Source organism: Gobio gobio (genome assembly GCF_949357685.1).
Source record: "Gobio gobio genome assembly, chromosome: 8".
In the NCBI taxonomy this organism is placed as follows: Eukaryota; Metazoa; Chordata; class Actinopteri; order Cypriniformes; family Gobionidae; genus Gobio; species Gobio gobio.
This window is the reverse complement of record NC_137114.1, coordinates 32322957-32350360: the sequence shown is the minus strand read 5'-3', so window position 1 is coordinate 32350360 and position 27404 is coordinate 32322957. Positions and strand designations below refer to the sequence as shown.

Below are 27404 nucleotides of genomic sequence, written 5' to 3'. Positions count from 1 at the left end.
CACACATACACCTCATGATTGATACCCCTCCGCAGAGTGTACAGGCACTGTAGCTCTTGGCCCTTACAGTATTATTTTACTCCACAAGACCATAAGCTCTGTTCAGGAAGCTGTTCTGATTTGATTGGCTCTCATTTTATCTCAATCTTTTCAACATCTCTGATCTCTGAAGTTAAACATTCGTTTTCTCTGGACCTCTGCAACATTTTATTTCCTCCTCTCCAAAATCACACACTTGAGGTATGATAAAGGATAAACTAACAATGACCATTTTGCAGCATTTAATTTGTTAATCCTACATTAACAATTACAAGAACAACAACAATTATAATAGTACCCTTAAATATTAATAACGTTTTTAAATTAAAATAGTTTAAAAGTTTAAATTAACACAAATGTATTGGATATTTAATAATAAACAGTTTTTTTTTTGTTTGTTTTTTTAAGTAAAAATGTTATTGTTAGTTCATGATGCCTATTGTATCAACTGAGAACTAATAAGAGTGAAATTCATTAAATAAAACTATGAACCAGTTAGTAAATGTAAAAAAAAATGGTGATCATACAGCAGAATTTAATTAAATAACATGGGATGAATGGCATATTACAAAAGATGTTACAGGCACAGTAAGTAAAAACTGGCTCTTTATCCCAGTTCCTGTGCTAGGACTTCCTGAACACGCTCAAAAAAAGACTTACTCTTTTTAAAAAAAAATTTAAATGAAGCGATTTAAACAAATGAATTGGAGATCCCGTATATTTTAAGAGATACATGTTTGCAATAGGTCTCTCAACTGTAAAGCTGTGTGCATAATACAGTGTGGCAGAAAAAGGCGATGTAGTATTTTGTCACACTTCAGCTAGTTACTCCCCAACAGTAATACTGTTATAATTTGACTGCTGACCTTTAGGGCAGAGTGCCATGTGTCATAATGCTGGGTGTGCCAGGCAGGAGTGTGATCTGAGGGAAGTAATTGAGCGTGTTCAGGAAGTCCTAGCACAGGAACTGGGATAAAGAGCCAGTTTTACTTACTGTGCCTGTCACATCATTTGAGATAAGCTTTTAAGTGATTTAAATGGCCGTTCATCCCATGTGAATAAAATGACGTGTTGCCTTTACAGTGTTCCTTCCTCATTTTCTTTTCTCAGTGGTCTGCATTTTAGATGTGTATCTTTTTTTTTTTTTTCTCCGTAAACATTTTTTACTTTTGGAGAAGTCATGCATGTCTAGCACATTTCTATTTAAATTCTGGGGGTAAAATACCTTGATTTACCAATGTAAAGTAATTTGCTATAGATTGCAGTTACCACACCATCATATTTAAGTTGTTTGTTTCCCAACGTTCTTAAGAATAATTTATTTTGTGTTGCGCAGTAGAAAGATTTGTATATAGATTTGGAAGGGTGAGTAAATGATTTTATTTTTGGGTGAACTGTCCCTTTAAGGTCCTTTGTTTCTACGAAGGGCTTGGAGTTGTTTTCTCCTCCCTAAAGTTCCATTCTTGGTATTTTTGGAATTTGCTTCGGAACAAACATGACACTTCCTGACTGGGTCTCTGGAGAAAGCAGAGTCCATTTGAAAGAGGTGGGGCCAGAACGGCATATTTCATCTTTATGCTTGAGGTCATTCTATGGGAATGTTCAATTCCATGGATTTTTGTTTTAACAGTTATAGATTACATAACATCAAGCTATTTTACATTTGTCCTGCATTGATTCAGTACAGCCCTGCCATGTTGGATGTAGCGATGCTTTCAATTAGAGTATGTTGGGGGACTGGGTATTTTACACCCTAGTTTCCTCTAAATCCATAATTTAGAAGATTACTCAAATGCAGTTTTTTTTGTTTGTAATTTGGTACCCACTTTCCATGTTCATTGTTTACATGTTAACACTTAATGCTCTCGATGTCCATGCCACCTGGTTTTTCACTCACCATAGTCACAATTAGACAGGAAGTCTCCAGAGGAAGGGGATAGAGCAGAATGGGGCAGACTAGACGAGCTGTGCAACCCTGGCTCAGGGCTCATTAGAGTGGAGATGCTTCCTGTCAGGATGGACCTTTCATCGATGTCATGTGAAAGTGGTCCTGCAGTGGTCTGCTGCAGTAAGACCCCTCCCATGCTGTTGACCCTCTTTTCCAGTTTCAACACTGTAAAACAGGAAGTGAGCAAAGGCAAAATGATGCATTAATATTAGTTTGATGCAGAATAAGAATTGTAGGAAATTAAATGTAATATTTAAAGTCTTAATTTTGTCCTCAAAAAACTTCAATTCAAATGTAAAAATTATGAATAAAAATACTATACTGCCAATAAATAAGCCACATTTATTCATTCTGCAATTCATATGGGAGCAATTTTGTTGGGTGGTTGTTCTAAGATAAAAAAAAAAAAGTAGATTCAAAGTAATTCTGATTTCTTAGTATACACTACTGTACAAAGTTAAAAAACTATTCAGCAGACATCACCTCAGTCTTCATAATCCTCTTCAGAAATTATTTTAATATGCAGATTTGGTGCTCAATAAACATTTTCTTATCATTATCAGTTTTGGAAACAGTTAAGCTGCTTGATTATTTTTGTGGAACCCATTAATTTTTTCCAGGATTCTTTGACTAATAGATAAAAGAACAGCATTTAATTTAATCTGTAACATGATTAATGTCTTTCTGTTGCTTTTCATCAATTTTATTAGTTTTTGCTGAATAATCGTACATTTTTAAATAATTACCCCCCCCCCCCCCCCCAGTCCTACTTTTACCTTCGGTTTGGTCTGCCTGCTCGTAATGCCTAAGATAAAAAGCAACAGAGAGCTCCATTGAAAGCCCACTTTATAGACATTAACATTTTGCATGTGCTGCATGGTCAGACCCACTCAGCACAGGGCCTTGGTGAAACAGCTCTGATTGGCTGTGACCCCAGCCCAGAGAAAGGCCTCTCTGTACGGCTCTACGAGGAGAATTCCCCTCTTTTTCCTTCCACTCCACATCCCACAGCCTCTCATGTATCAGCTCTGCTGTTTTTACTGCAGGCTGGATTTAGTTGAGACTGCCGGATCATACCATTCTCAGCATCTAAAGCTGTGGTTTCTCACAGCAATATATATCTCTAAAGGCTCTCAGGGGGTTTATCCAGCAGCACGCCATACATGCATTTTCATTTGGCCACGAATTGAGTATCAGTGACAGAATGTGTATTTAGTAACCCTATACACAGAATCCGAATCAAACCCCATAGAGTCATGACTTAATTTGATGTAAAAAGCCTCACGGATTGTTAACCGACGCTCTGTCCTATAAATTGTAATTTATAACCCCCTGGAAATAGAAGCAATTTGAAGAGAGCGTAGAGAAAGGAATGCTCATTGCCCCGGGCTTATTCTTTTCCATGCAGTCCAGCGTGGTTGTGGTCTGGGCTGAAATACCAATGATTCCTGATGGCTCATGGTTTATTGTTTCTCTCTGGATGTTGTTCCAAGACTCATACGTTTGGCCGTGTTGGTTAAAATTAAACGCACTGCGTGTCAGTGATATCCTGTGCTGACTCCAATGGCTTATTATGGATGCTGCTCACTACATCACTCCATTACCATTGATCATGGGACTGTGGAGAGGCCTGAAAAAGTCCTTTTATCCGAATGTCCACCCGAGGGAGGGAGCGATGTGAGTCTTGGCATCTCTCTAACACCATTCTCCACCAGTCTACCCCACTAACAGAGGCCTTTATCATCACAGTTGGAAAACGGCACAATCTGTAAGCGAGGAAGGCCCTCCCCACAGAGATAAGCCACCGTAAAGCAGTTTTAATACGGAAACGAGCTTTATTTGGATTATCTTCCAGATGTTCCACTGACCGTGAGAGTGATTTCGAGTCGGGAAATCCTCGTTTAAGCATTTATAGACAACGAGTACTGCTGACTAAGTGTTTATTATGACTGTACAGGCCACTTCACAGTGAAACATGCTCATGGCTAACCCAGAAACTAGCCAACAAGTTTTTTTTCTTTTATTTAAAATATATTATATTTTTTATATATTCAATATTTAATATCATTTATATTCATAATTTGTAAAGCAATTTATATATGGCAGCGTGTTTTTGGCAACCGACTTCTTTGATTTCGAGCTTTGGAGGGCCGAAATCATTGAACGAAACTGTGATGTTTAATTAGCGTTTCTGTCAGTGACTCTTTTTGTACACACAATGTGGATAAGCTAGTTATAGCACGGAATGAATATCAGAAGGTGTGTTGAAAGAAACTACAACTTCCTGAAATGTATCATGTCTCATGTAATCGCTCAGTCAGTGAAAAAAAAGAAAAAAGAAAGAAAAGCTTGTAAACAATGTCACATTACATTTACCTCAGGAAGGCCATTAGATGACCATAGCTCGATAGTTAGCTAAAAAACAATAGCATTTTGATAAATATATGCACCATATTATACATGTTCATTATATTTTTACTTAACCTGTTGTCTTAAAAAAAATTTTTATAGTTCAATACCGAATTGGAATAGAAAGATTTGAAAGTGGATATAACAACTGCCCTGCAATTTAAATGATTCTATTCAACTCAGCTTTTATTTGAGTGTTGATTATTAAATCAATTTCATTAATTGATTATTAAATAAACTTAAAAATATATATATTTCGGTGCATCACTCCCATGAATTACTCTTGATGGTGAAATTCCTTAAATTCGGAAAACTTAAAATGCTATGTTGGAGTGGTGAGACCTGAGGTTTGGAGGAGGTGAACGAGTGCACTCTGGGTACAGGAAAAACCACCCTCACACAGGCTAACCATTACCCACACTGTGAGTCGCCAACCTCCGCAAGGCAGACCGGGTTACCAGCACAAACCCAACCTTCCCCAATGACCGACCAATGTTAGATGTACTCCATCAGCCTGCCGTTCTCCATGTGAGCATCAGGGGCAGGGCCATTATGGGGACGTGCATATCTCAGTAAGGGTGTGCATCTGTAGCCGGGATTCATTTTTGAACGAGGGTGAGGCTTGGTGGTCTGGTTGAAGTGGGTTATGGAGTTTTACTGTGCACTGCAGTTTCCTTTTGGATCTCGCTTTGTCTCGAACGTAATGCTTTTGTCTTTGCCAGTTATTTTTCAATTATTTAAAGAGACCTGCTACAGGCAAACTGAATAATGAAAGAGCTAGTCTGGGCACGCATGCCGCATTATGAGGAACAGGGTGGAAAAGAGTTGGACTTATGGAAATTAGGAACAGGAGTTATAGGATTGTGTGCGTAATTAACCACTTCTTATAAATGGTCTCCGGTAGGACCACTTCAGCTTTTGTTGACGCCCAACAACATTGCCGCCATGTTGAGTAAGGGGCGGTCGTCTTTAATGAAGGGCTTTTGTGTGCTGAGAGCAGCTCTCCGCCGGCTGATACATGACACGGCACAGTAATGAATGGGACTGCCAAAACACGAACGATTATCCTTTTGCTGTTTGTTACCTGCTCAGGCTAATGCTTTTACTTTACTCATGATGTTTATGTGCTTGTGTGGCATCCAAACAGTTTGTGCTGTTCTTAATCATAAAATGTAATTATCATTTAGATCAGGAGTCTTCAGTCTTTTTCAGACCAAGAAATCCTTTTTGAACTGATTGATGGAGCAGACACCCACTGTTATATATTATATAAATTTAATATAAAATGTATTTGTATATACACCGATGAGACATAACATTATGACACTGATTATCTCTTCATCATGGCACCTGTTAGTGGGTGGGATATATTAGGCAGCAAGTGAACATTTTCCTCATTTTCCTCAAAGTTGATGTGTTAGAAGCATGAAAAATGCGCAAGCGCAAGGATTTGAGCGAGTTTGACAAGGGCCAAATTGACAATGGCTAGACGAATGGGTCAGAGCATCTCCAAAACTGCATCTCTTGTGGGGTGTTCCCGGTCTGCGGTGGCCAGTATCTATCAAAAGTGGTCCAAGGAAGGAACAGTGGTGAAACGGCGACAGGGTCATGGGTGGCCAAGGCTCATTGATGCATGTGGGGAGCGAAGGCTGATGAGCTACTGTTGCTAAAATTGCTCAAGAAGTTAATGCTGGTTTTGATAGAAAGGTGTCGGAATACACTGTGCATCATAGTTTGTTGCGTATGGGGCTGCATAGCCGTAGATCAGTCAGGGTGCCCATGCTGACCCCTGTCCACCACGGAAAGCGGCATCAGTGGGCACGTGAGCATCAGAACTGGACCATGCAAGGTGGCCTGGCTGGTCTGATAAATCACGTTTTCTTTTACATCACGTGGATGGCCGGGTGCGTGTGTGTCACTTGCCTGGGGAACACATGACACTAGGATGCACTATGGGAAGAAGACAAACCGGCGGAGGCAGTGTGATGCTTTGGGCAATGTTCTGCTGGGAAACCTTGGGTCCTGCCATCCATGTGGATGTTACTTTGACACGTACCACCTACCTAAGCATTGTTGCAGACCATGTACACCCTTTCATGGAAACTGTATTCCCTGGATCATCTCATTCTATCTTATCTATAAACAGCAAATAATGGGCTGCCTGTACCCTGAATTAATTTTTATAAAATTTCTGCCAGTATTTATTTATTTGTATTGCCGTTTAGAGGCAGAGAGTGGATTGGTTTATGCGAATGGTGTTGGCTGTTATATCTCAGCCTGAGCAGGAAGTTCCTCTATTCTGGCTGTGATGCTTGTCGTCTAGGATTGAGAAACCGGCAGGTGTTCTTCCTGTTTATGACACAGGCATGCCACTGTAACATAACCTGGAATGGTTACAAAGCAAAACCCTTAACAGCCCATAGAGGTCACTTGAGGGCAACTTCAAATGGAGGAATACAGAGCAGAGCACACAAATTCACTTTCCCTCTCATGGAAAACAAATAAAGTTCCTCAGTGTTTGTTTGGCAACAGTAGCTTGCAACAAGGGCTCTGGGATCATGCTGATATTTGGTGTTTACTCAGTTGCTGGATATTGCAGCCACCACAGTGGTTGGCATAGCAAGCCAGGCCAATCAATTAATGCCTGAGGGCACTGCGCCGCAGGATTCTTTTCATTCACGGCAGATCCACCGGTGTGATCAATTGAGAACAAAATAGCATGTTGTTTTGAAGTTCGACTTCATTGATCATTGTGATCTCGGTTTACTGCTATATATCATCTTTATTTAAGAGCTGGTTTATTTATTTATCTATTCTTTTTTTAATGTTTTTTTAATTTATTCATTTATGCTTTTATTTTCCTTTGTTCTTTCTTCTTTTTTTATATTATATTTTACAGTTGTGCTCGTAAACGCCCTCAATTATTACATTTTTACAATTTCCTTTCCAATGGCTGCTGATCAAATACTTATGAGAACTGCTTCTGTAGTGCCTTTCAGCTCTTCATTGCGGGAATGTGAAGCCTGAAGTGGTTGGTTATGCCTAGATTCAATGCCAATTTCTCTGCCTAAGCAGACGCTGGCATGAAACCACCCTGAATGCCAGATGGCGGCTATATGAGTCGGTTACATGTGGACAAAAGGCCGTCATTGAGCAAGAAAAGAGACCATGTGTCATCTTACTGATGGATTAAAGCGCAAAGCTTCTGTCATGCTTGGAGATGCTGTGGAAAAGGGATGACGCAAGGCTTCTTCTCTTTAATGGAGTCTTGTGTTTGCTGTCTGATAAAGGCATCCTTTTTCTCAAAGCCTATTCACAATAAGTAGATGGTTGGTGGCCGTGTGGTGGTGAAATGTAATTATGATGGTAATTGTGGCTTTGTTCAGTTTGAATGAGCTTTGATGGGTGTGTTTTGAAAGGTCCTTGCAGAGGATGGTTGTTCCTAGGTTAAGAGAAATGGAGATGTGCCATGCATTTCGGTAAGCCACTGGTTGTTTGTGTGCTGTCACATTCTATGACATTTCTGCTTCCATCACAAGGAAATCCAAACATTCTGACACATCACTAACCCTAAAATTGACATATTCCCTACCCCCGGGAACACACAATAAAGGGGGTGAGGCCGTGTTGAGAAGAGGAAGAGTTGTTGTAGTAGAGCACATTCAGGAGTTTGCTCAAGCTGTCGCATCCGTCTTTTCACATTTATTGCAATACAATACATAACACAAATGCAATAGCATGTCATAAAAGCAGGATGACACCATAAGTTATAACCGTAATTAAACTCTACCTTGTCTATCTTCATGCAGCATATTCTCTGGCTCAGAAGGCATCTTACAACAGTTCTCACACGAGCGGTTTATAGATTATCATGACAGAATATGCTAATCAATTACTTGAAGATAGTTAACTGAACATCAGTTTCATAAATTAATCAACTAATCATTCAGAAACGTCCTGTTGGCTTCTACATGTTGTCACTTCTTCTTGAGTCTCTCCATCACTATGTGACTATGGTTTGAACATACAAGGCTGAACAGTTTCTGACATTTTCAGTGTGTCTACTTGAGATAATGGGAGCAGCTAACATGAGCTCCACCCTCTTCTTGAAATGGGGCCAGGAGTAGCAGCTCATTTGCATTTACAGGGGGACACACTTTGCTCACCCTTAAAAAGTGACAATTTTAAAATGCTATAAAAATGATCTGGGGTACACTCTGGGGACATTATAGGACCCCTTTAAAGATTTTGTAAGCACATTGAGTAGTTGTGCTTGGAGTCACTTGTTTTATTTGTGACAACACAATGAAACATGCCAAATTGTGTGGACATACTTTTTAGCCAGGATGTCATACAAAGAGACTATAGTTCCTAGTAGGGATCGACCGATATGGATTTTTTTTAGTGCCGATACCGATTATTATTTTTTTTCATCAGCCTTAGCCGATGACCGATACGGGCTGCCGATTTTCTTGAGCTGATATTTGGAGCCGATACTGCATTTGCTGCCTCAATTTACAACATAAAAATTACACAATATTCATGATGATAACAATTTAAAATTTACAATTTAAAAAAGGAACATTTATTGAACTAAATAAACAATAACAAATAGTAAAAACAGGTGAGGTAGAACAAGAAAAAAAAGAGTTCAGTGGTGAAAATAAATTCTGAAAATAAATATTTAAGCATAAATAAAATAATTACACTATTGCACACAGTATCAACAAGCAAGCAGCATAATAACGTGCACACTGACTGTACTATACTTAATTTTAAAACTATTTACAACCTAGTCATTTAATGGTTACACTCTAAAAAATGCTGGGTTAAAAATAACCCAAGTTGGGTTGAATATGGACTAACCCAGCAATTGGGTTGTTTTGACCCAGCAGTTGGGTTAAATGTTTGCTTAAACAACCCAATTGCTGGGTTAAAACAACCCAATTGATGGGTTAGTCCATTTTCAACCCAACTTGGGTTATTTTTAACCCAGCATTTTTTAGAGTGTAGGTGCACTTAACTTAATCTCTTGTAGAGCAACACCAGCGGTGATTCAGGAAAAAATCTCCCAATGCTCCACGTGAAACTTCAGTCTTTCGACCTTTTACCATCATGTCAATTCTCAATTGATTTTGATTAATATGCGCGAGGGAGGGAGAGCAAGACGGTGAGAGCTGCCTGTGGACGCCTGTCTGTAAATAATGCAGGGAAAAAAATATTGGCAAACACAACAGCCTTGTATCGGCCGATACACGTAAAAATTGCAAAAATCAGCCCTAACACTAGTTCCTAGCCATATTATAAATAGGTAAATGTTGCCGTGATTTTGTCACTTATTGAGCAGTAGGCTAGCTGGAGCCGTTTACCTCCAGTCTTTGTGCTAAGCTAGGCTAGTTGTGGGTGCATCAGACAGAGTTATGGCACGCAGAGATGAGTGGTATGTTTGGACTTATCTAACTCTGGGGGATACGGGTGAATAAGCTTAAGTCCCAGAAAGTAGGCGTGTTCTTTTAAAATCAGTTGTTTCAGTTAGACTCGTTTGCCACAGGTATATGAAATCAAGCACCTAGCCATGCAGTCTGCATGTACAAACATTTGTGAAAAATGTTAAATTAAATTTGGGTAAGAAATGTGGTATTATTGGAAAGTGGATGACCACGTAAAGTCATAGAGCGGGCTCACCGAGTGCTGAGGCGCATGATGTGTAAAAATTACTAACGGTCTGCTGATTCCATAGCTGAACAGTTCCAAACTTCCACTGGCATTCATATCAGCACAAAAACTGTGTGGCGTGAGCTTCATGGAATGGGTTTTCATGGGTGAGCAGCTGCATGCAAGCCTCGCATCACCAAGTACAATGCCAAGCGCACTGCCACTGGACTCTGGAGCTGTGGAAATGTGTTCTGTGGAGTGATGAATTGTGCTTCTCTGTTTGGCAGTCTGGTTTTGCCGATGCCATGCAGAAGAAGGGTACCTGCCTGACTACATTGTGCTAACTGTAAAGTTTGATGGAGGAGGGATAATGGTATTTTACTTCCAGTGAACGGAAATCTTAATGCTTCAACATACCAAGACAATGCTATGGACAATGCTATGCTTCCAACTTTGTGGGAACAGTTTGGGGAAGGCCTTTTTCTATTCCAGCATGACTGTGCCCCAGTGCACAGACAAGGTCCATAAAGACACAGTTGGATTAGTTTGGTGTGGAAGAACTGGCCTGCACAGAGTCCAGACCTCAACCCCATTGAACATCTTTAGGATGAACTTCCAGGACATGAACCGTGTGTTTCTAGCTTGTAGACCTCAAGTGTAGAGCTCTGCAATGTCTCACTCTATTACTGTAACCACAGCTATGTGTCCCAGAATGCAATGGGCTCCAGGCACAGGGCACTGTGGTGTGGTTTAGCTTCAGAGCGGAACTGACCCTGGCTTCAAAAAACAGTGTTGTCATCTTGGACCCAGTGCCAGTTCAAAAGCCTGACATTTTAAGTCCAGCCAAAACAGTTTAAATGCTCTTTATTCATCTGAGGGCACATTCAGAGCAAAAGCTACTCCACAAACAATTACACTAGTGGCACTTTTGTGTGAATATGGTCTTTCGACAATGATGTGTATATGAATATGAACATTGTAATACCATTATGCTTTGTTATTCAAAACATTGGGAAGATTCTTTCCTAGAACAGAAGAACTCTTTCCAAGCGGACGTTTCCTGAGTCCAACGAAAGCTCTTGAACAGGAATTCACATGTGCTAGCATGCTTCACAGGGAACCACTGGTTTAGAGGCGTTTATGTAATACCACGAGTTCAATATGTTTCCAGTCGATGGACTGTCTGTTTGATACAAATGTTTGGTACTCAAGTAGACCCATTACAGGCAGAACCCATCCATGCTCTATTGAACTTTTGATTGGTTCCTGATGCGCTCATCAATTCATTCCTGACCTTCGACCTGGCGCTGGGGTGAAAGGCCAGCTAAATTCCTTAAGTTGTGTAAATGCAGCCGTATTTCTTCTGCATTCCACGAAGATTAGCACATACAGACAGAATTAGCCTGGCTGCTAAACAAATGTTGATTGTGGCTGTAAAGAGGCTTGCCATGCAGGCCTGGATGCTTCTAGTGCTGCGACTCAGCAAGTTTGGTGACCATGTTCTACAGTAACGAAATCTAAACAAGTCTCAGTTATGTTTAATTTGGGTTGAGATATCAAACCGGAACTGTAAAGTGGGTCAAGGTGAAGAAATGAATTGTGGCAGCCTTGGCAGAGTTTTCTTGACCTTTAATGTCAGCTCTAATGGCTACTGTCAAGCAGCTCTACACGGATCTGCTCTTCATCACATAATCAACACTTTACACAGCCTGTGTTTAATGTAGTGCACAGGAAAAGAGTCTGGCACTCTTCATAGGCCCTTCCTAGAAGCACACATACACCTTTTACACCAAAATGGTGCTGTTTCTGGTGCTGGCGCTCGATCTGGTGATTTGTGAATCTCTCTTAGAACTGGCATGAAAAAACTTGAACTGAAGACATTCAAACTGGTATCTGAGGAACTATATATAATAAGCACTATACAAATCAATTTGAATTGAACTAAACTATTTCTCCTTATATATTTAACATGATTCTAATGGTTGGTAAAATTTTTACACTTGATATAATATACACCGATCAGGCATAACATTATGACCAGTGAATTTTATGCCCCCCCCCCCCTCAAAACAATGGTAGGGGAAACACTGGCTTAATTTAGCAACAGGTTTTTATAAATGGATGGTATTACTTCAGTGTGTGTCTGTGTGTCTTAAGGCATCCAAGATTTTGAGTCACATCCTGTGAGAGAGGAGGAGGGTCTGTCTGTAACAGTGACCCAGATGTGCCAGCTAGTACCCTTGAGCACAACCAAGACATGACTGGCTCAGTGAGGTGTGTTTAACCTGGTTCTGCTAGCACATTAACACTCATACAACAGTTTCCTTCTAAAGTACTCATGGATAAACAGAAATCTGCCCATGTTTAAGAAGGGAGTGGCAGGAGGCATCTGAGAAGGAGGAGGGAAGAGAAGCGAAGCTGAACATGTTCAATACTGCTGCTCATGTTCTCCTCTTCACTGACACTCATACTCTGCTTCCACTCCATTTGCTGTATGCTTGGGTTAGGCGTAATGTAATATTAGCCTCAGATGTCACACCCACAGACCATTGGCTGAATGTCTAATGCATATGGCATAGAAAATGGGAAACACTTCAGGAGTTTTGTAGTCATCATTTGATTTGTTGAATTCTACAGGATTTCTGGGAGACGTGTGTGTCTCGTTCTTTAATGGTTCACCTGAAAACAAAGCCAATTTGAAGCTTTAGTAGCTGGTAGGGGGTGAGGGCTTATTTCATATTTTGGTTTTTGGATGATTATTGTTTTGATTTAGTTTTTTTTCTCTTTTTTCAACAAGGTTGTGTAGCCTTGTGACTGATCAGGCCACTAATTATATTGTGCTCCCATCTGCATGCCTGTAGTAATGCTTTGCAGTGGGCTTTGGTTAAACTGTATTCCGGGAAAGTAAATGGCTTCAGTCATGTGGCTTCGATTGTACACTCTAAAAAAAAAAAAAGGTTCTATATGGCACCCAAAAATGGTTCTTCATCGTAATCATAGAGGAACCACTTTTGGTGCTATATAGCACCATATCTTAACATGTTCTGTATATGGTAGCGTTGCTATATGGCACCATAGTTAGTGGTGCTATATAGCACCTTAGTCTAAGAAGCGCTGAAGAACCACTGAAGCACCAAAATTGGTGCTATATAGCACTTAAAAACTAAAAAGGTTCCCCTATGATTACGAGCCAAGAACCATTTTGGTGCCATATAGAACCTTTTTTTTTAGAGTGTAGATAGATTTTTTTGCCAGCAGCCATATCACCCTGTAGCCCAAGACTGGTTGCCTACTGAGGCTAAGCAGGTTTGAGTCTGGATGTGAGACCTCCTGGGAATACTAGGTTGGTGCTGGAAGAGGTGTTAGTTGGCCCAGCAGGGGGGGCTCACCCTGTGGTCTGTGTGGGTCCTAATGCCCCAGTATAGTGATGGGGACTGTAACAAGCACCGTCCAACGGATGAGACGTTAAACTGAGGTCCTGACTATCTGTGGTCATTAAAAAAATCCCAAAGAGTAGGGGTGTAACCCTGGTGTCCTGGCCAAATTCCCTCCATTGTCCTTTATCAATCATGGCATCGTAATATTAATCCCAATGATTTCAGTTGGCTCTATCACTCTCTCTCCTCTCCACCTATCTGGTGGTTGGTGAGCGGAGCGCACTGGCGCCATTGTTCTGTGGCTGCCATCGCATCTTCCAAGTGGATGCTGCACACCGGTGGTGTTTGAGGAGAGACCCCCTGATATGATTGCAAAGCCATTTGGCTGTAGACTACAGTAGTACGTAGTAAAGCGCTATAAAAATGCTTCATTCATTTTGCAGCATTCATGTCATGCATGCACAACCGTTACTTCTACTCTGTTTGTGGCAAAAGGATTGACTCAGTCTGTTTGGGGTAAATGTGTCTGTTTAGATGACAAATGGATGGTTTACCCTGGTCAGTTGTCAAATAACACCCAAGGATAAGATCAGAAGGATTAGACATTCATCAAGTGTAAGATATCTGTGCTTCGTGTTTGACCCAGTTGTGTTCTGAGGTCACATTTCAGTTTGCCTTTGCTGGGACTGCAGAAGAGAAGATGGGTGTATTACCTTGCTGCCCAGTCTTGAGTTCACTTCCTCTAGGAATCTTTTAGTAATGAGGATGTCCAGCAGTAATGATCGGGGAAAATGAGGCCAATGTTGGCATTGGTTATGTAAGGGTGGGTGGTATGTGTTTTTTCCATCTCTGGACGGGCTCTCAGATACTCTTGTCTTTTCTATGTGCACTCTTTCTTCTCACTTTATGGACTGATGCTGCAGCAGGTACTTTTGCTCCTATTCTACCCCCCTCCCTAACCGCTGACTGCGTGTCCGCACAGGGGTTTTACTGATCTTGGTTTACAGTTATTTTTGGCTATAAGCAGCTCTTGTATGACTCAGGTTGATGTCAGCATCTTTGACAAGGTCTGCTGAGCTCTGTACAGTCACACCCTGGACTGGCCATCACGTCATTAACTTAGGGACTCATGATATATATATATTTTTTCTGTGGACGTGTGTTTTCTTGCATTGAGGGGATTTTGTACAGTCTGGGCTGTGATTAATGCGTTTATCTAGACAGGAAGATGATTTGCATTTATGATATAGAGGATTTGTCTGGGTGTGGTAGAGTTTTGCTTGCAGCTGTGTGTGTGTTTGAGAGAGAGAGAGAGAGCATAATCCACTTTTTGTGGTTTTTACTAGTGCCACTGTAATTGCTCTGGGCATTGTGCAAGATTATACAGTAAACTATACAGTCTCTGTACTAAACCTAAAGCTTTAATTAATTCTTGACCATGTTCATTTTGATGATCTCAGTCAGGGCCTTCATTGGCGAGACACTGTCCCTGAAAATGTATTTGTTTGCTCTGTAGCAAATAATGTACCATAAAGCATTTAACATAAAGCATGACCTGTAAACTTGCTCATCTTGATGGCTGGACTGAGACCTGCTACCCAGAGTCAATCTTGGCTTTGATTTTTGTGTCTGGATTCACTCTGGTTTTCCAATGCCTTGATCCCAAAAGTGTACATAAAAATGACATGTCCATCTTTTACACGTGAACCTTGAATCTGTCAAGATATTGTTTCATCCAAAATATCTGATGAAAGTACCTGTCCATTTTGATTTGCCTTATTCGTACTTTTCTAAAATAATACCTCTTCGGTTTGGGTCTAATAGTATTGCCTCTAGTTAGCATTGGCTAGCATAGAAGTTTGTCAGCAGCAAACATATTAATTATAAACAAAAACTCTGTTATTAGAATGTAAAAAATACTGCAAGTCTGTCCTCATTTTTTGCATTGCAGGAGTAATGTTCCAATCAAGTGCAGGGGTTGATTTAGCGTTCCAATGTAAATTATTAAGATTTAATAACTCCTATATATACATTATATATGCTACCGTTCAAAAGTTTCATGTGTCAGAAGTATCTTTGGCACACCAAGGCTGTATTTATTTGATCAAAATTACAATTTAAAATAACTATTTTCTTTAGCAATATATTTATATTAGTGTTAATTTATTCCTGTGATGGCAAAGCTGAATTTTTAGCATCATTACTTCAGTCTTCAGTGTCATATAATACTTCAGAATTAATTCAAATATGCTGCTCAAGAAACAGCTGTTCTTATTATTAATGTCTATTAATTAAATATTGTTAATTATCTTATTATTAAAATGGTGGTACTGCTTAATATTTTTGTGGAAACCATGATTCTTTGATGAATAGAAATTTCAAAAGAACAGCATTTATTTGAAATAGAAATCTTTTGTTATCATACTTGATGAATCAATAAATCGGCAATATAGACAATGATGATAAATGTAAATGCATCTTAGCACTTGATACCATATTAATAAAATCTCAATATCTGTGAGCCAAGTAACATTGCAATTTTGTTCAATGCTCTGTGGAATCTCTGGTTGGGACAGGCTGCAGAATACATTTCAGGTCTACAGGGATCAGAGTGCATGCTGACATTGTCATTGTCCTGCCGGTGCTGATAGAGTGTGTGACAGTTTTGGGCAGAGGTGAGAGTGTTCTCGTTTGTTCCTGGCTGTTCTGTGTTGCATACTCTTCTCATTATCCCCGGCTGACAGCCTCATAGCTCACATTCCTCTCCTCTTCCTCTCTGTCTCTTCCACAGATTGGCCTGCAGTGTCAGCTCTGCTTCAGTCTGTTTCTCCCTCCCCCTCATCGTGTTCTCCCACACAGCCGTGCATGCCGCCATAGTGGTCTTTTAATCCACCACACAGACACATGTGGGCGTGCTGTGTCCTCTTCAGGACGTGCCGTAGCATAGACTCCTTGCACCACACCCCGAGCCGCCACAGGCCTGTACCAGCACCATCTGCAGAGCTTGTGCTATCTCCTCCTCTATCTCCTGCAGGGCGATTTCTATATGCAAGACACGACACCGAATCTCCAGGCTATTGTCTGCACTACCTGGAAAATGATAGTGGGAGTGAAAAGTACACTAGTGAAAACAATCAGCCTCCCTTGACAGGGTGTGTTGACCACTGCTGGCTTCAGGCTACTTTTAAGAAGGCCTACAGCGCCCTCTTGTGCGTGAATGCCAATATAGCGAGAATTGAAATAGGAATTTTCCCCTCCTAGTGGCACACTATGACGTTACAGCTATGAAAAGGCACTCCCCACCTCTCTCCATAGAGGAAATGATTGATTTTGGCTGTGATTCTTGGCTAAGACCATGAATGGTGCAGAACAGTTTGAGCTCAGCTGTGCACTGCAGTTTCCTGTTGCTTTAGGAAGAAACACTTTGAACAGAGAATCATACTTTTTCTTTATTTTCTCATCTTACTTTGACAAACATACAAAATAATATCAAAACACATTTTTTTTTAACTTAACAACTTTCTACCATATAATATATACAGATTTCTACCGTTTTGTATATTTCAACCATATACAAAAATTCAGAGGGAAGGTTTTGCTCTTTTCCCAACACAAAGCTATCATATGTTTTATAAAAATAAAAAAAACTAAAATATACTAAACCATTTACTATATGTATTTATTGTAATTTCAGCTGTTTTTAAAATTAAAAGGATGCTTTTATTTGACCAAAAGAACAGTAAAAACAGTTAAACAGCGAAATATTATTACAATTTGAAATGCGTTTTACATTTGAATATATTTTAAAATAAGTAATTTATTCCTGTGATGGCAAACCTGAATTATCAGCATCATTACTCCAGTCTTCAGTGTCACATGATCCTTCAGAAATCATTATAATATGCTGATTTGCTGCTCAAGAAACATTTCTTCTTATTATTCTTCTTATTCTTATTCTTATTCTTATTAATGTTAAAAGCAGTTGTGCTTTAATATTTTTGTGAAAAACCTGATAATTTTTTTTCAGGATTATTTGAAAAGAACAGCATTTAGTTATACTATTTATATAATATTTTTTGTAACAATGTTAGTCTTTACTTTACTGTTACTTTTCATTATTTTAATGCATCCTTGCTGACCCCGAACTTGTAAGTCTCGTGGTCGTGGACTACTATTTGGTAATTTTTGAGTTTGACAGCTCCAGTCTCCATTAACATAAAAGTTATTCTTCAAAACTTTACCTTTTCTTGTGTTTCCAGAGTAGAGAGAAAGGCACATGGGTTTGGAATGACATCATGGTGAGTCTTTGGTGGAGTCTCTCACACTGATATATATATAAATGATATATATATAAATCTGTTGATTAGGTGTTAGCCACGGCAGCTTTTATTTCCAGTGTGCTCTGCACTTTGAAATCGCTCTGTGTAGGAAGTGCCAAGGCCTTGCGTCATTTCCTCAACCGTCTCTCTCAGCGCTTCTGTTTTTCTCCTCTGTTTCCCCTCTCCGCCCTACACCTCTGTGTCTCTCCGTAGAGAGAAAAACGCTAAGCCAGCACTCAAGGCCTTGATGCTCGCTCCACATCTTCCAACAACAAAGTTTACACCTTCGTTCAAAAGTTTGAGAGCTTCGACACGACCTGCATTCTTTGAAACCAGCAGAGACCCTCACATGTGCATGCCTCCACTGGACCAACGTTTGCTCTGGAGCAGCTGAGCAGGAGAAGCAACTGTGGAGCTGTCCATCTCCCAGCCTACATTTTTGGGGGTGGGGAGAAGGCAGTAGTGTTGCAGCGGTGGTACTTGGGTTTTTTTATTTTTAGCCTCTTCCTGACCCTCTACCACGACAGCTGTCTTTCTCCTCCTCCTTCTCTGACAGAGCAGTGTCAGGAATAGCCTATCGCTTTGCACCTCTCAAAACTACGGCTGCCGGTTAGTGTGACACAAGACTGCTGGTTCTCAGGACTGTCTCTCTGTCTTGAACACACACATAAACGTGTCTCTCCGCTTTCGCCTGCCACTCTACTTCATCTCTGATCTTGGTAAGGGAGCGACGGTAACTGTTTGGAGCTGCTGCAGAGGATCTCAGGTAAGGCGGCAGGTGTTGCTCCTGGTCCTGGATGGGGGAATTTGTAGATCTAGACCTGTGGAGGAGTCAGTTGGCTCTGAGTTCTGCTGCAGTCTGGACTCGGGCCTGCTCTGTCAACTATTTTTAGGCTTGAGTGTGATGGCACGCCGGGAGCAATGACCGGGCTACCAAGTGCTAATGCTAAGTTCCATGAGTTTTACAATTTCACTTGAAAATGTGAATTCAATTAAAGGTTTTCTTGTACTGTAGTGTGTTAACATGGCTGGTTTGTTTGGATTGTGCTGTGCAATTTGGTATTTTGAGACTAGAATGGAGCCCTGGATTGGCATTTCTGATGTGAAGTGCCGAAGTCCATCAAGCTCAATAGAGGCTTTTTTGAGATGCTCTTGTGGAAAAAGGTAGTGCCATTTCAGCCATTCATGTCTTGGTTATTGTACTCTTGAGAGTTGAGATGAATGTTTCAAATAGGTCTTATATTAGGACTTCTGTGGCTATTTTCTAACACTTTTGAACTATTCTATGACTGTCAAGTGTTTGATAGATGAAGTCAGTGGGTTATTTTGTGTATACAGTCATTGGATCATATGCTTCCCAGTCTGTCTGCAGAAGCTTTTATTGATGTGGCCATAAACTTTCAGCTGTTCAATTATGTCTCCTTTCGTTGTGCTAAATTGCTGTTGCTGGCTTGAATTTATTCTGTTTCGGTGTAGGCTTCTTCATTTCTCAATTGAATTAAATTAAATTTTTTTAGGTGAATTGCGCTGAATCTCCATAAATGCCTAAATTGACCATGGTATTAATTCCATCCTTTTGTTACTTTATGTGTCATCGAGAAACTTCTAGAATGAGAGCTGTTTGAGTCTACCAGTCCTGTGCTGAGGGATAAGACCACTTTAATTTATATATGCTATGGGTAGTCTTGTTATACATGGACAAATTATGTATTTTATCCCATTAACAATGTTAATTCCAAAGTTTGGTTAGTCCACCAGTTAATACAAGAAATTGTTTGCATATGAGAATAGAATATTTAAGGGAATCTAAATCCTTTGGTTTTTGCTTTTACAAAAAGAAGAAACATCATATTGGTCATATTAAATGTTGATATTTTTGTGGCCATTTTTTTTATCCATTTCATAACCCAAAGTTTTCAATTTGTTTCTGGTTTTGTTACTATTTGCACATCTAGTCTGTTGTGTGTATTATAATGTGAGCTACTTCTTGCCCATGTGTCTGCTTTTAAAAAAAGTCTGTGCTGTCAGTATCACAGTGCTCTGTTAACAGATAAGCATGCCATGTGTAACTTTTTATAGATGCAGTGTGTCTGATGGCTGGAAGGCCTGGTGAAGGGTCAGTGGTGGCATGAGGGGCTTTAGGGGAGTTCAGAGTGGGGATCTGGATATAGAGTTAGAGAACGGCAGCTACATTCAACCGGCCTAGTGGGAGATCCCAGAGTAATCCATACAGCTAATGCTGTACAATGTGGTAGTGTGACAATGAAGTGAAACTGCTTTGTGTTTACAAACAAAAGCTCTCTGGCATTTTTTTAAAAGGAAGATTCAATCCAAAATGAAGATTCTGTTATTTAATCATCCTCATATTGTTCCAAACCTGAATAACTTTTAAAAAACATTAAACATTTAAAAAAATTAAATGAAAGTGCTTTCAAGCTTCCAAAAGAACAAATAAGCACCATAAAATAGTCCATATGATTTGTGCGCTATATTCGTTTTTTGTGCTTGTGTGAAAATGATGCGCCATTCGAATATATGCAAATATGAATTCGCGTAGGGTGTATGGTTTCTTTAAGAGGATTGGGGCATAGTTGACTTGCACATCATATCACTGATGTAGTTTTGTGTTTTTTTTGCATTTTAAATGTAATCGTTCCATAGTAAATAGGCATATTTCAGTTCAAATGGCTTCAGTTGGATAGAAGTCAGACTGCAGCCATACAATGAGCCCTCTTTTGACCCCCCCCATAGGTCTGTTATATGTCTCTTGTTCTAATATGCCGACAAGTTACGAATTATCTTCATTTTAGGATCCTTTTTAATCATATTTAAATAAATAACCTTAATATGCAAGTTAAGGCAGAGTGTTTAATCATCTCTTTTTACCCAACAGAGCCAAGAACATCCTCTTCTTTCCAGCATTGTGGGTCTTGTTTACCTGAAGTTTGTGACCTCACATAACATAACTGTGAAGACCAGCATCCATTGTGCCAGCTTCTTGTCTGCTGGTCCCTCCATCTGTCACTCATCTTTCCATCCCGCCCTCCCTCCTTCATCAAACCCTTACCCGGCCCAGCCCATGACAGCAGCGTTGCCAGCATGGCATTCTCATCACGCTTTTCCTTCTGGGAGCAAAAGGAAAGTGATGTTCCATTCTCCATTCTCATTTTTCTGCACTGTGTGACATCAGATGGGTGGTGTGCATGAAATGCACCATTGATCTCACTTTTATATCTATCTGTAGCAATGCACTGGGGTGCAGTGTGCACGGTTCATGACCGCACAGTTGCTAACGGCCTCTGTTCAGGGCACGTGTGTGCATTTGTGTGTTCTGGGCAGATGGAAAACACAGATCACTGTGTGAAAATGATCAGTGTGCTTCAGTGTCATGGGAGAATGTAGTTCACCAGCTCTCTGCCATAGCTCTTTTGATTACATTTTGAAAAGCTGCCACTGGCTGGAACATAGCAGTATACTAATGCTACTGCTTAAAATGGAAAGCACTGTAAATTGGTGTCTAATTATGCTTCAAAGATGTTACATTTTTCTGTCGAACTTAGTCCTTAACAATGTCCTGCATGAAATGTGTTGGATACATCTGCATAATAGCCTCAGCATAAACATATTGTCCTGAATCAAATGCTAATGACCTTTTTACGTGGACCTTTATAGATCAAAGAAGAGAACAAGCCAAAGGGTTCAAAAGACAATGTAAGTGCCTAGATATTGTGCATACTAACAAATTAAGTATTACAGCTCTTTTATAATGCTCTCCCAGAGAAGAGATGCACTTATAAAAAGAGAAGAAATGCAAATTGAAAAGCACTCTGTTTATTTGTGCTTATTGCATATTTTCAGTTATTTTCAGAATAATATGCTGTCAGTTACAAGTCCCGTGTTTTGACACAGGATGCAGAATTGTTGTCACAGGAAGCCTGATTGAGTGGCTGCTTCAGTATTACCTCTTTTGAGAGAGTGTTTAAGAATAGCCAAATCATTTCCTAGCAGATCTTTTATTTAACACATATGGACCATTGATTCCTTACGATCACACCTGCTGCATAGTAATTTGCCTCTATATGGTGTTATCTTGGCTTGAAGATGGAGACCGTTTGTTCGATTCTTTGTTGTTGATTGACTTGCAGCTGTTGTACACTGTGCTTTGAGTGAGAGGTTCACGGTTAAGTAAAGTTACTAAATATCAGTAAAGCACCGTAATCAATTTTTTTTTACAACAGGCTTAATTTGTGTTCTCTTTTAATAATAGACATTTGTTAAATTTGAAAGCAGCAGGTTTTTGGTAAAGTACATGGTGTTTATATTGTAGAGTTAAAATGGCTTGGGCAGCAGTGAGGTATGTGCAAAACCTGCTGACAGATAGACATTGTTTATATACAGAATGTCTCATAATACACTGACGGAATCTACTGGGAATTTGTGTGCATTGGTGTGTATTAGAGACCGCATGGGAGGGTGGAAGATGAGGTGTACTTTCAGTCTTAGTGTACAAATACATGCTTTGAGAAGTGCTGCGTGCAGAATCTTTAAGAGCAAAAAGTGAAGTGTATTTATGCGACAGTTCACCTTTGCAATCTCGGTTATCTCCTGCATACAAGGCGTTTGTATAATATGACAATAGAAACCAGCATTCTACTTCCCCTTCACCTAGTTTGTGTTTGGTTGCGAAATGGTTTTGCTTTGTCTTTTGAAGATACAATATTTGCAGCATTAAATTGACCATTGAAACATTTGGAGAGGTTTCATTTCCTAAGAGAGTTCTTAGATTCTGAGATCTTTTTACTCTACCATTATTGGTGCCAAGTGGCCCTAGTCATAGAACGGCAAATTAATCAGGAATATGTAAACGGAAACAAGACCGCATTGCATGATCTGCTGGTTGAGTGTTTTGAGATCATATGTAATTTTAAAGTGTTATACATTGATTTAGCAATCTGTTTGTCTTCTCAATGATTGAATCCTTCCTCTTTCTATCCTTCCTCACTGACTTTTCTACATGTATCTGTCGGGTGAGTAGTCTGACAGCGATGGCAGCCTGAGTAGCCGTTCCCAGTCAGTGCCCAGCCTGGAACCTGGCAGAGGCCTACTACGTGCCAAGAGTCCTCAGCCTACGGACACACCTACGGAGATCCAGTCTCAGTCTCAATTCAGGCGGGTCAAGAGCCCCTCACCCAACAGAGACAAAATGGCGACCAGAAGGTTGTCTGAAGTGCCCAAGATGCCAGAGCGCTTCAAAAGCCCTGAGCCTCCCCGAGCTCCCTTGAGTCCTGAACCTTTTTTGAATGGAGAAAGCAAAGTGAATGGTGCTCTCAATGGCCGTGTCAAGACTACTGCAAGTGCCAGCCAGCCAGAGCTCACAGAGGACTTGCAGGGGGGGACCCGTAAGAAGGTGGTGAAGGTGGTGCGCAGAGTGGTTAGGAGGGTACTTCCTACTGAAGAAGACACGGCAACAATCCCTGCAACCAAGTCCCCGGAACCACCTAAACCAGCTTTAGAACCACCAAAACCGGAACCAGCTTCTGTACCAAAAGTCATGAAAGTGCCTGTGTTCTCCTTCAAACATGATACTATAAAGAAGGAAGAAAGAGATGATATCTCTGCTGGACTAACCAACTTGATGACACGAGGCAGGACCAGGGAACCTCGTCATCGGATCCGCAATGATGAGCCTGCTGAAAAAGATGTGAAACTTGTAGAAAAGTCTGAAGAGAAGGACATTACTGGACCAGCACAGAATAAAACTGTGCTGAAACTAGAGGCCTCTCAGACTGTAAAACTAGAGCAACAGACTTCAGCTTCTGCTACTACCTCAAAAGCACATAGGTCTCCTGTTTCACCACCAGTAGGGTTCATCCCAGCCTCCAAACCCAATACACTCTCTCCCCCATCGGGATTTGTTCCTACACCAAAACCCTTTGTCCCAATCTCAAAACCACCCACTCTTTCCCCTCCAGCAGGCTTTATTCCTGCTCCAAAATCTTCTCCTATGACCACTGCTGGATTTGTTCCTACAGCTCCTACTGTTTCTCCACCTTCAGCTTCTATTCCAGATTCCAAAACAATGCCTGTTATCCCCAGTACTACACCTGCTGTTCCTAAAACAGCTGCTGTCTTTGCTCCAACCGCTCATGGTAAATCCAACACCGTTAACCCCCCAGCCCTCAAAACAGATCCATTTGCCCCTCCAACAGGGTTCATTCCTACCCATAAACAGATGTCTATGAAGATACCAGAGGTATTAATCACAGTGATTACTTGGCTGCATGGATTGCTGTGTGAGGAGTTCACTAACGTGTATGCCGTGTACCACTAGTACTACTATGTTCCACCTTATATTATTTGTAAGTGCGCAAGTTGCTCAAATACATTTTAGCTGGTACTTTTTTGCTCAAAACACTTTATCTGCATGTTTCCTTGTAGTTTGTAGCTCTCTGAAGTGTTTTTAGTTGTGTGATAGCACCATTCTCCTGAGGTTCTTACTCTCTCTAAGTTGCCCTTCTAGTCTCTGGAAACAGTTCAGGCCAGGGCTTATGGTTCCTGGATGTTACCATTTTAAAACCAGCTTTAATATGCTGATCCTACAAATAAAGGGTGTAGATAAAGGCTGTAATTAGACCAAGTCACCTCAGAGACCCACAGAGCAATTTACACAGATGGATTAGATACTTGAACTTGTATAGTGTTGTGGACGTTGGATAGTTGGTTCGGAGTGGTTTGGTTCTGTGCATGGAATTTGAGACCAGAAGAAACTGATGGACTAATTTGTGTTTGGTTGCATGGTTACTGACTTCAATCCCATAAACAACTTGACTTTTGTGACTTTGTGTGTGGTTTGGACGTGATATGTGAAGGTGAAGACGGCCATACGTGTGCCACCAACTCCAGCAGGGAGACCTTCTGCTGGAAGCATTTCTAAACCCACTCTACCAACCTTGTCCAAAAAGGTGTGTGTTCACACTCTGCAGTGGTTAGATTACATGCCTGTTTAGCTCTCCAGGAAGGGAATGCAGCATGGCTAACATAAACACTTGTGATGTTGCTTGCTTTCAACCAGGTTCTGTGTAGAGCTTTTACAATTTATCCTTTGAATAAATTGGTGTTGGCTACATAACATTTCTCAATAACTAAGCAATGTGCATAGTCTGAGTTAGACTCACCTCTTCTTGGTGGTCTGACCTATAGGAGAGTCCGCCACTGAGTCCCACTGAAGAAGCACAGAGACGGCTGGAGAGGATCTTCGCTGCATCTGTAATGCCTGTCCATTCCTACTCCTCTTCCTCTCTTGTCATGTCGTCATTCCTGCTTCCTTGTCTCTCTCTCTATCTCTCTCTTTCTCTCTCTCTCTCTCTCTCTGCTGCTAAAATGCTTTATCCAGTTTTACAGTATGTGGCTCTCACTGCACTGGCTGTAGGCCTATAAATAAAGCACTTTAAAGCCTTACAGCGCTTACGCTGACTGAGTGCTCATGGGGAAATAGTTTAATACACTACATTGTTAATGGGGAAAAGGGATTTTAAGGACATTAATGTGAGTAGAGCGACTACATAGTGCCTTCAGATCTAATGATTCTGAACTCGGTCTCTTTAGAAATAATTTATGGCTACATTCCAAACTCTAGTGAACTGCCTACCTAGACACTGTAATTGCAGTTCCAAAAATCGTGTTTAAAAATAGCTGTAGGCATTGTTTTTAACAAGCTAGCCTAAGACAAAAATGTCTTCTGATTTGTGTTGTGTTTTTTCTCCCAATGGTTTCTGATCCCTGTTTAACAAAAAAGGGGGAGAAACCCAATTCAAAATGGCACACAATTTGAGAGAAACACTTAATTTTTGTGTTTTTCAGAATAAAATGAATGTTTATTTGTAATAATTTTCATAAAAATTATTTAAAAAAAACATTTAAAAACAATTTACCCAACTTTGTATTTATGCTATTTATTTTTTGTGCATAGAGCATAGATAGCTTAGCGACAATTGGTGATGCCAAGCTATGTTTTCTTTGTGCTATTTGTTATTTCTTTATGTGCAATTGTGCATGTTGTGTTTGAGTGACCATTGCTGCCCCATATAGAAGGTTTCAATTCAATCAACTTCAAGACTGCATATTTTTAGGATGCTCCCTTAGAGGGTAGCTATCTTGCTAGTATACAACAAGGCAACTCACTAGGTTTTGGAATAGAGCTTGTATTGTATTGTATTATGTATTATGGGCTGCTCTGATACAAGACTCACCAAATAGATGTTTTTCCCTCTGAAATACTTCTGAAACACTGTAGCTCAGCCTTCTGCTCTGATGTCTACTGAGCTTAGTGGTTGTTGCTGTTGTTTTTGATAGGTCTCTTAAACCCCATACCTGTTTTTTTATAAACAGTTTTGTCCTATTTATCACAATTTCATGCACTTTTCCATTTGCCATGTGGAGCAGTACAGCTTTAGTATTTAGCAAACAGGTTTTTATGGTTTAGGCATGCCCATCTCACCTCCATGTGCTTGCTGTCCTTTTCATCTGTGGGTACGTGTCTCATCTTTACCTCTCTCTCTCTCTCATCCACTGCTGTCCCTGTGGCTGTGATTTGTTTGGCTGGCTGGTGTAGCTGGAACCTGTGGCCAGTGCCTCTGCGTCGTCTCAGGTACAGGGCCCCTCTGGGGGCGGTTCTTCCCCCACTGCGCCCCTCTATGGCTTGGCCGGAGTGTGTGCTCGTGTGGCCTGTTGGAGTGTAAGCCCTCTGTTCTTCTTTCTAACTCACCCCCCACCCCCATTCATGACTTTTGTGCTTGCATTATCAACGTTTATGTGCCAAAAAGAGATGTTTACATTTTCTATCAAGGTTCATGACTTTAATGATAAATATGTTGGTAGTTTGGCTAACTGAACCCCATTGTTCACACATCATGTATATTTTGTGGATTGCCTGCTTGTTTATTGCTTATGAATGATAATTCTAAGCCATTGTTTTTACAGTACATGGTAGCTCAGGGTTAGTTGTAACTGAATTAAAAAAATTAGGACAATATGTTGCTTCTGCTATCCAGCTGATCGACTTATGTGAATAGCAGTGGATATGAAGACTTTGATTTATGAGTGTTGCCTGTTGCTGTCTCATGCCTCAGACTCTGATCTCATGTATGCATTACCTCGTATCACTAACATAGTTCTAAATCTTTGCATCACCTCTGTGTGTTGTGAAACCATGCTGTTGTTTGCATCAATCGTAGTATGTTCAGAGATTCTTATTTCATTTTTAATATGTATACTACACCATGTGGAACATTTATTAATAATAATAATAATATAATTTAATTTAATGCAGATGTAAAAATCTAGTATATGGGTGAATAATGTGAAATTATATATAATAATACATATAATAAATATATTATTATATATAAATGTATTATTTATTTTTAGGTTAATTATGACCTTTTCTCGGCAGGTTTTATGAGATTATCACAGCTGAATGTTTATTTCATACCCAATACCTCCCAGAATGTGATCAGTGCCTTGTATCACATAATCAATAACCCTTTTTATTCACAGGATGCTTTAGATGCTCTGTGTGTGTAGCTGAGGCAGGCTATTAAATTGATAAATGAGTGTGTTTTTGAGAGATGCACATTATAAAGTGTTACGATGTCTAAC

At 40.2% G+C, this 27404-nt stretch overlaps 1 protein-coding gene across 16 annotated transcripts in view; it reads left to right on the top strand.

Moving 5' to 3' along the window:
• myo18ab (myosin XVIIIA b) overlaps positions 1 to 27404 on the top strand; it is a 107123-nt gene that overhangs the window by 12257 nt on the left and 67462 nt on the right. For 9 of the 16 annotated variants that reach the window (XM_079824569.1, XM_079824567.1, XM_079824574.1 and 6 more), the window contains exons 1-7: positions 18334 to 18513; positions 20641 to 20885; positions 21420 to 21458; positions 22783 to 24000; positions 24617 to 24709; positions 24948 to 25013; positions 26359 to 26481. The exons of 3 other annotated variants lie outside the window; for them this stretch is intronic. In XM_079824569.1, the coding sequence (XP_079680695.1) occupies positions 20847 to 20885; positions 21420 to 21458; positions 22783 to 24000; positions 24617 to 24709; positions 24948 to 25013; positions 26359 to 26481 (1578 nt within the window). In that variant the 5' untranslated portion in view covers positions 18334 to 18513; positions 20641 to 20846. Of the gene's footprint in view, positions 1 to 18333; positions 18514 to 20640; positions 20886 to 21419; positions 21459 to 22782; positions 24001 to 24616; positions 24710 to 24947; positions 25014 to 26358; positions 26482 to 27404 lie in introns of those variants that run through there. 4 more of the 16 variants (XM_079824577.1, XM_079824578.1, XM_079824579.1 and 1 more) reach the window with 4 other exon arrangements.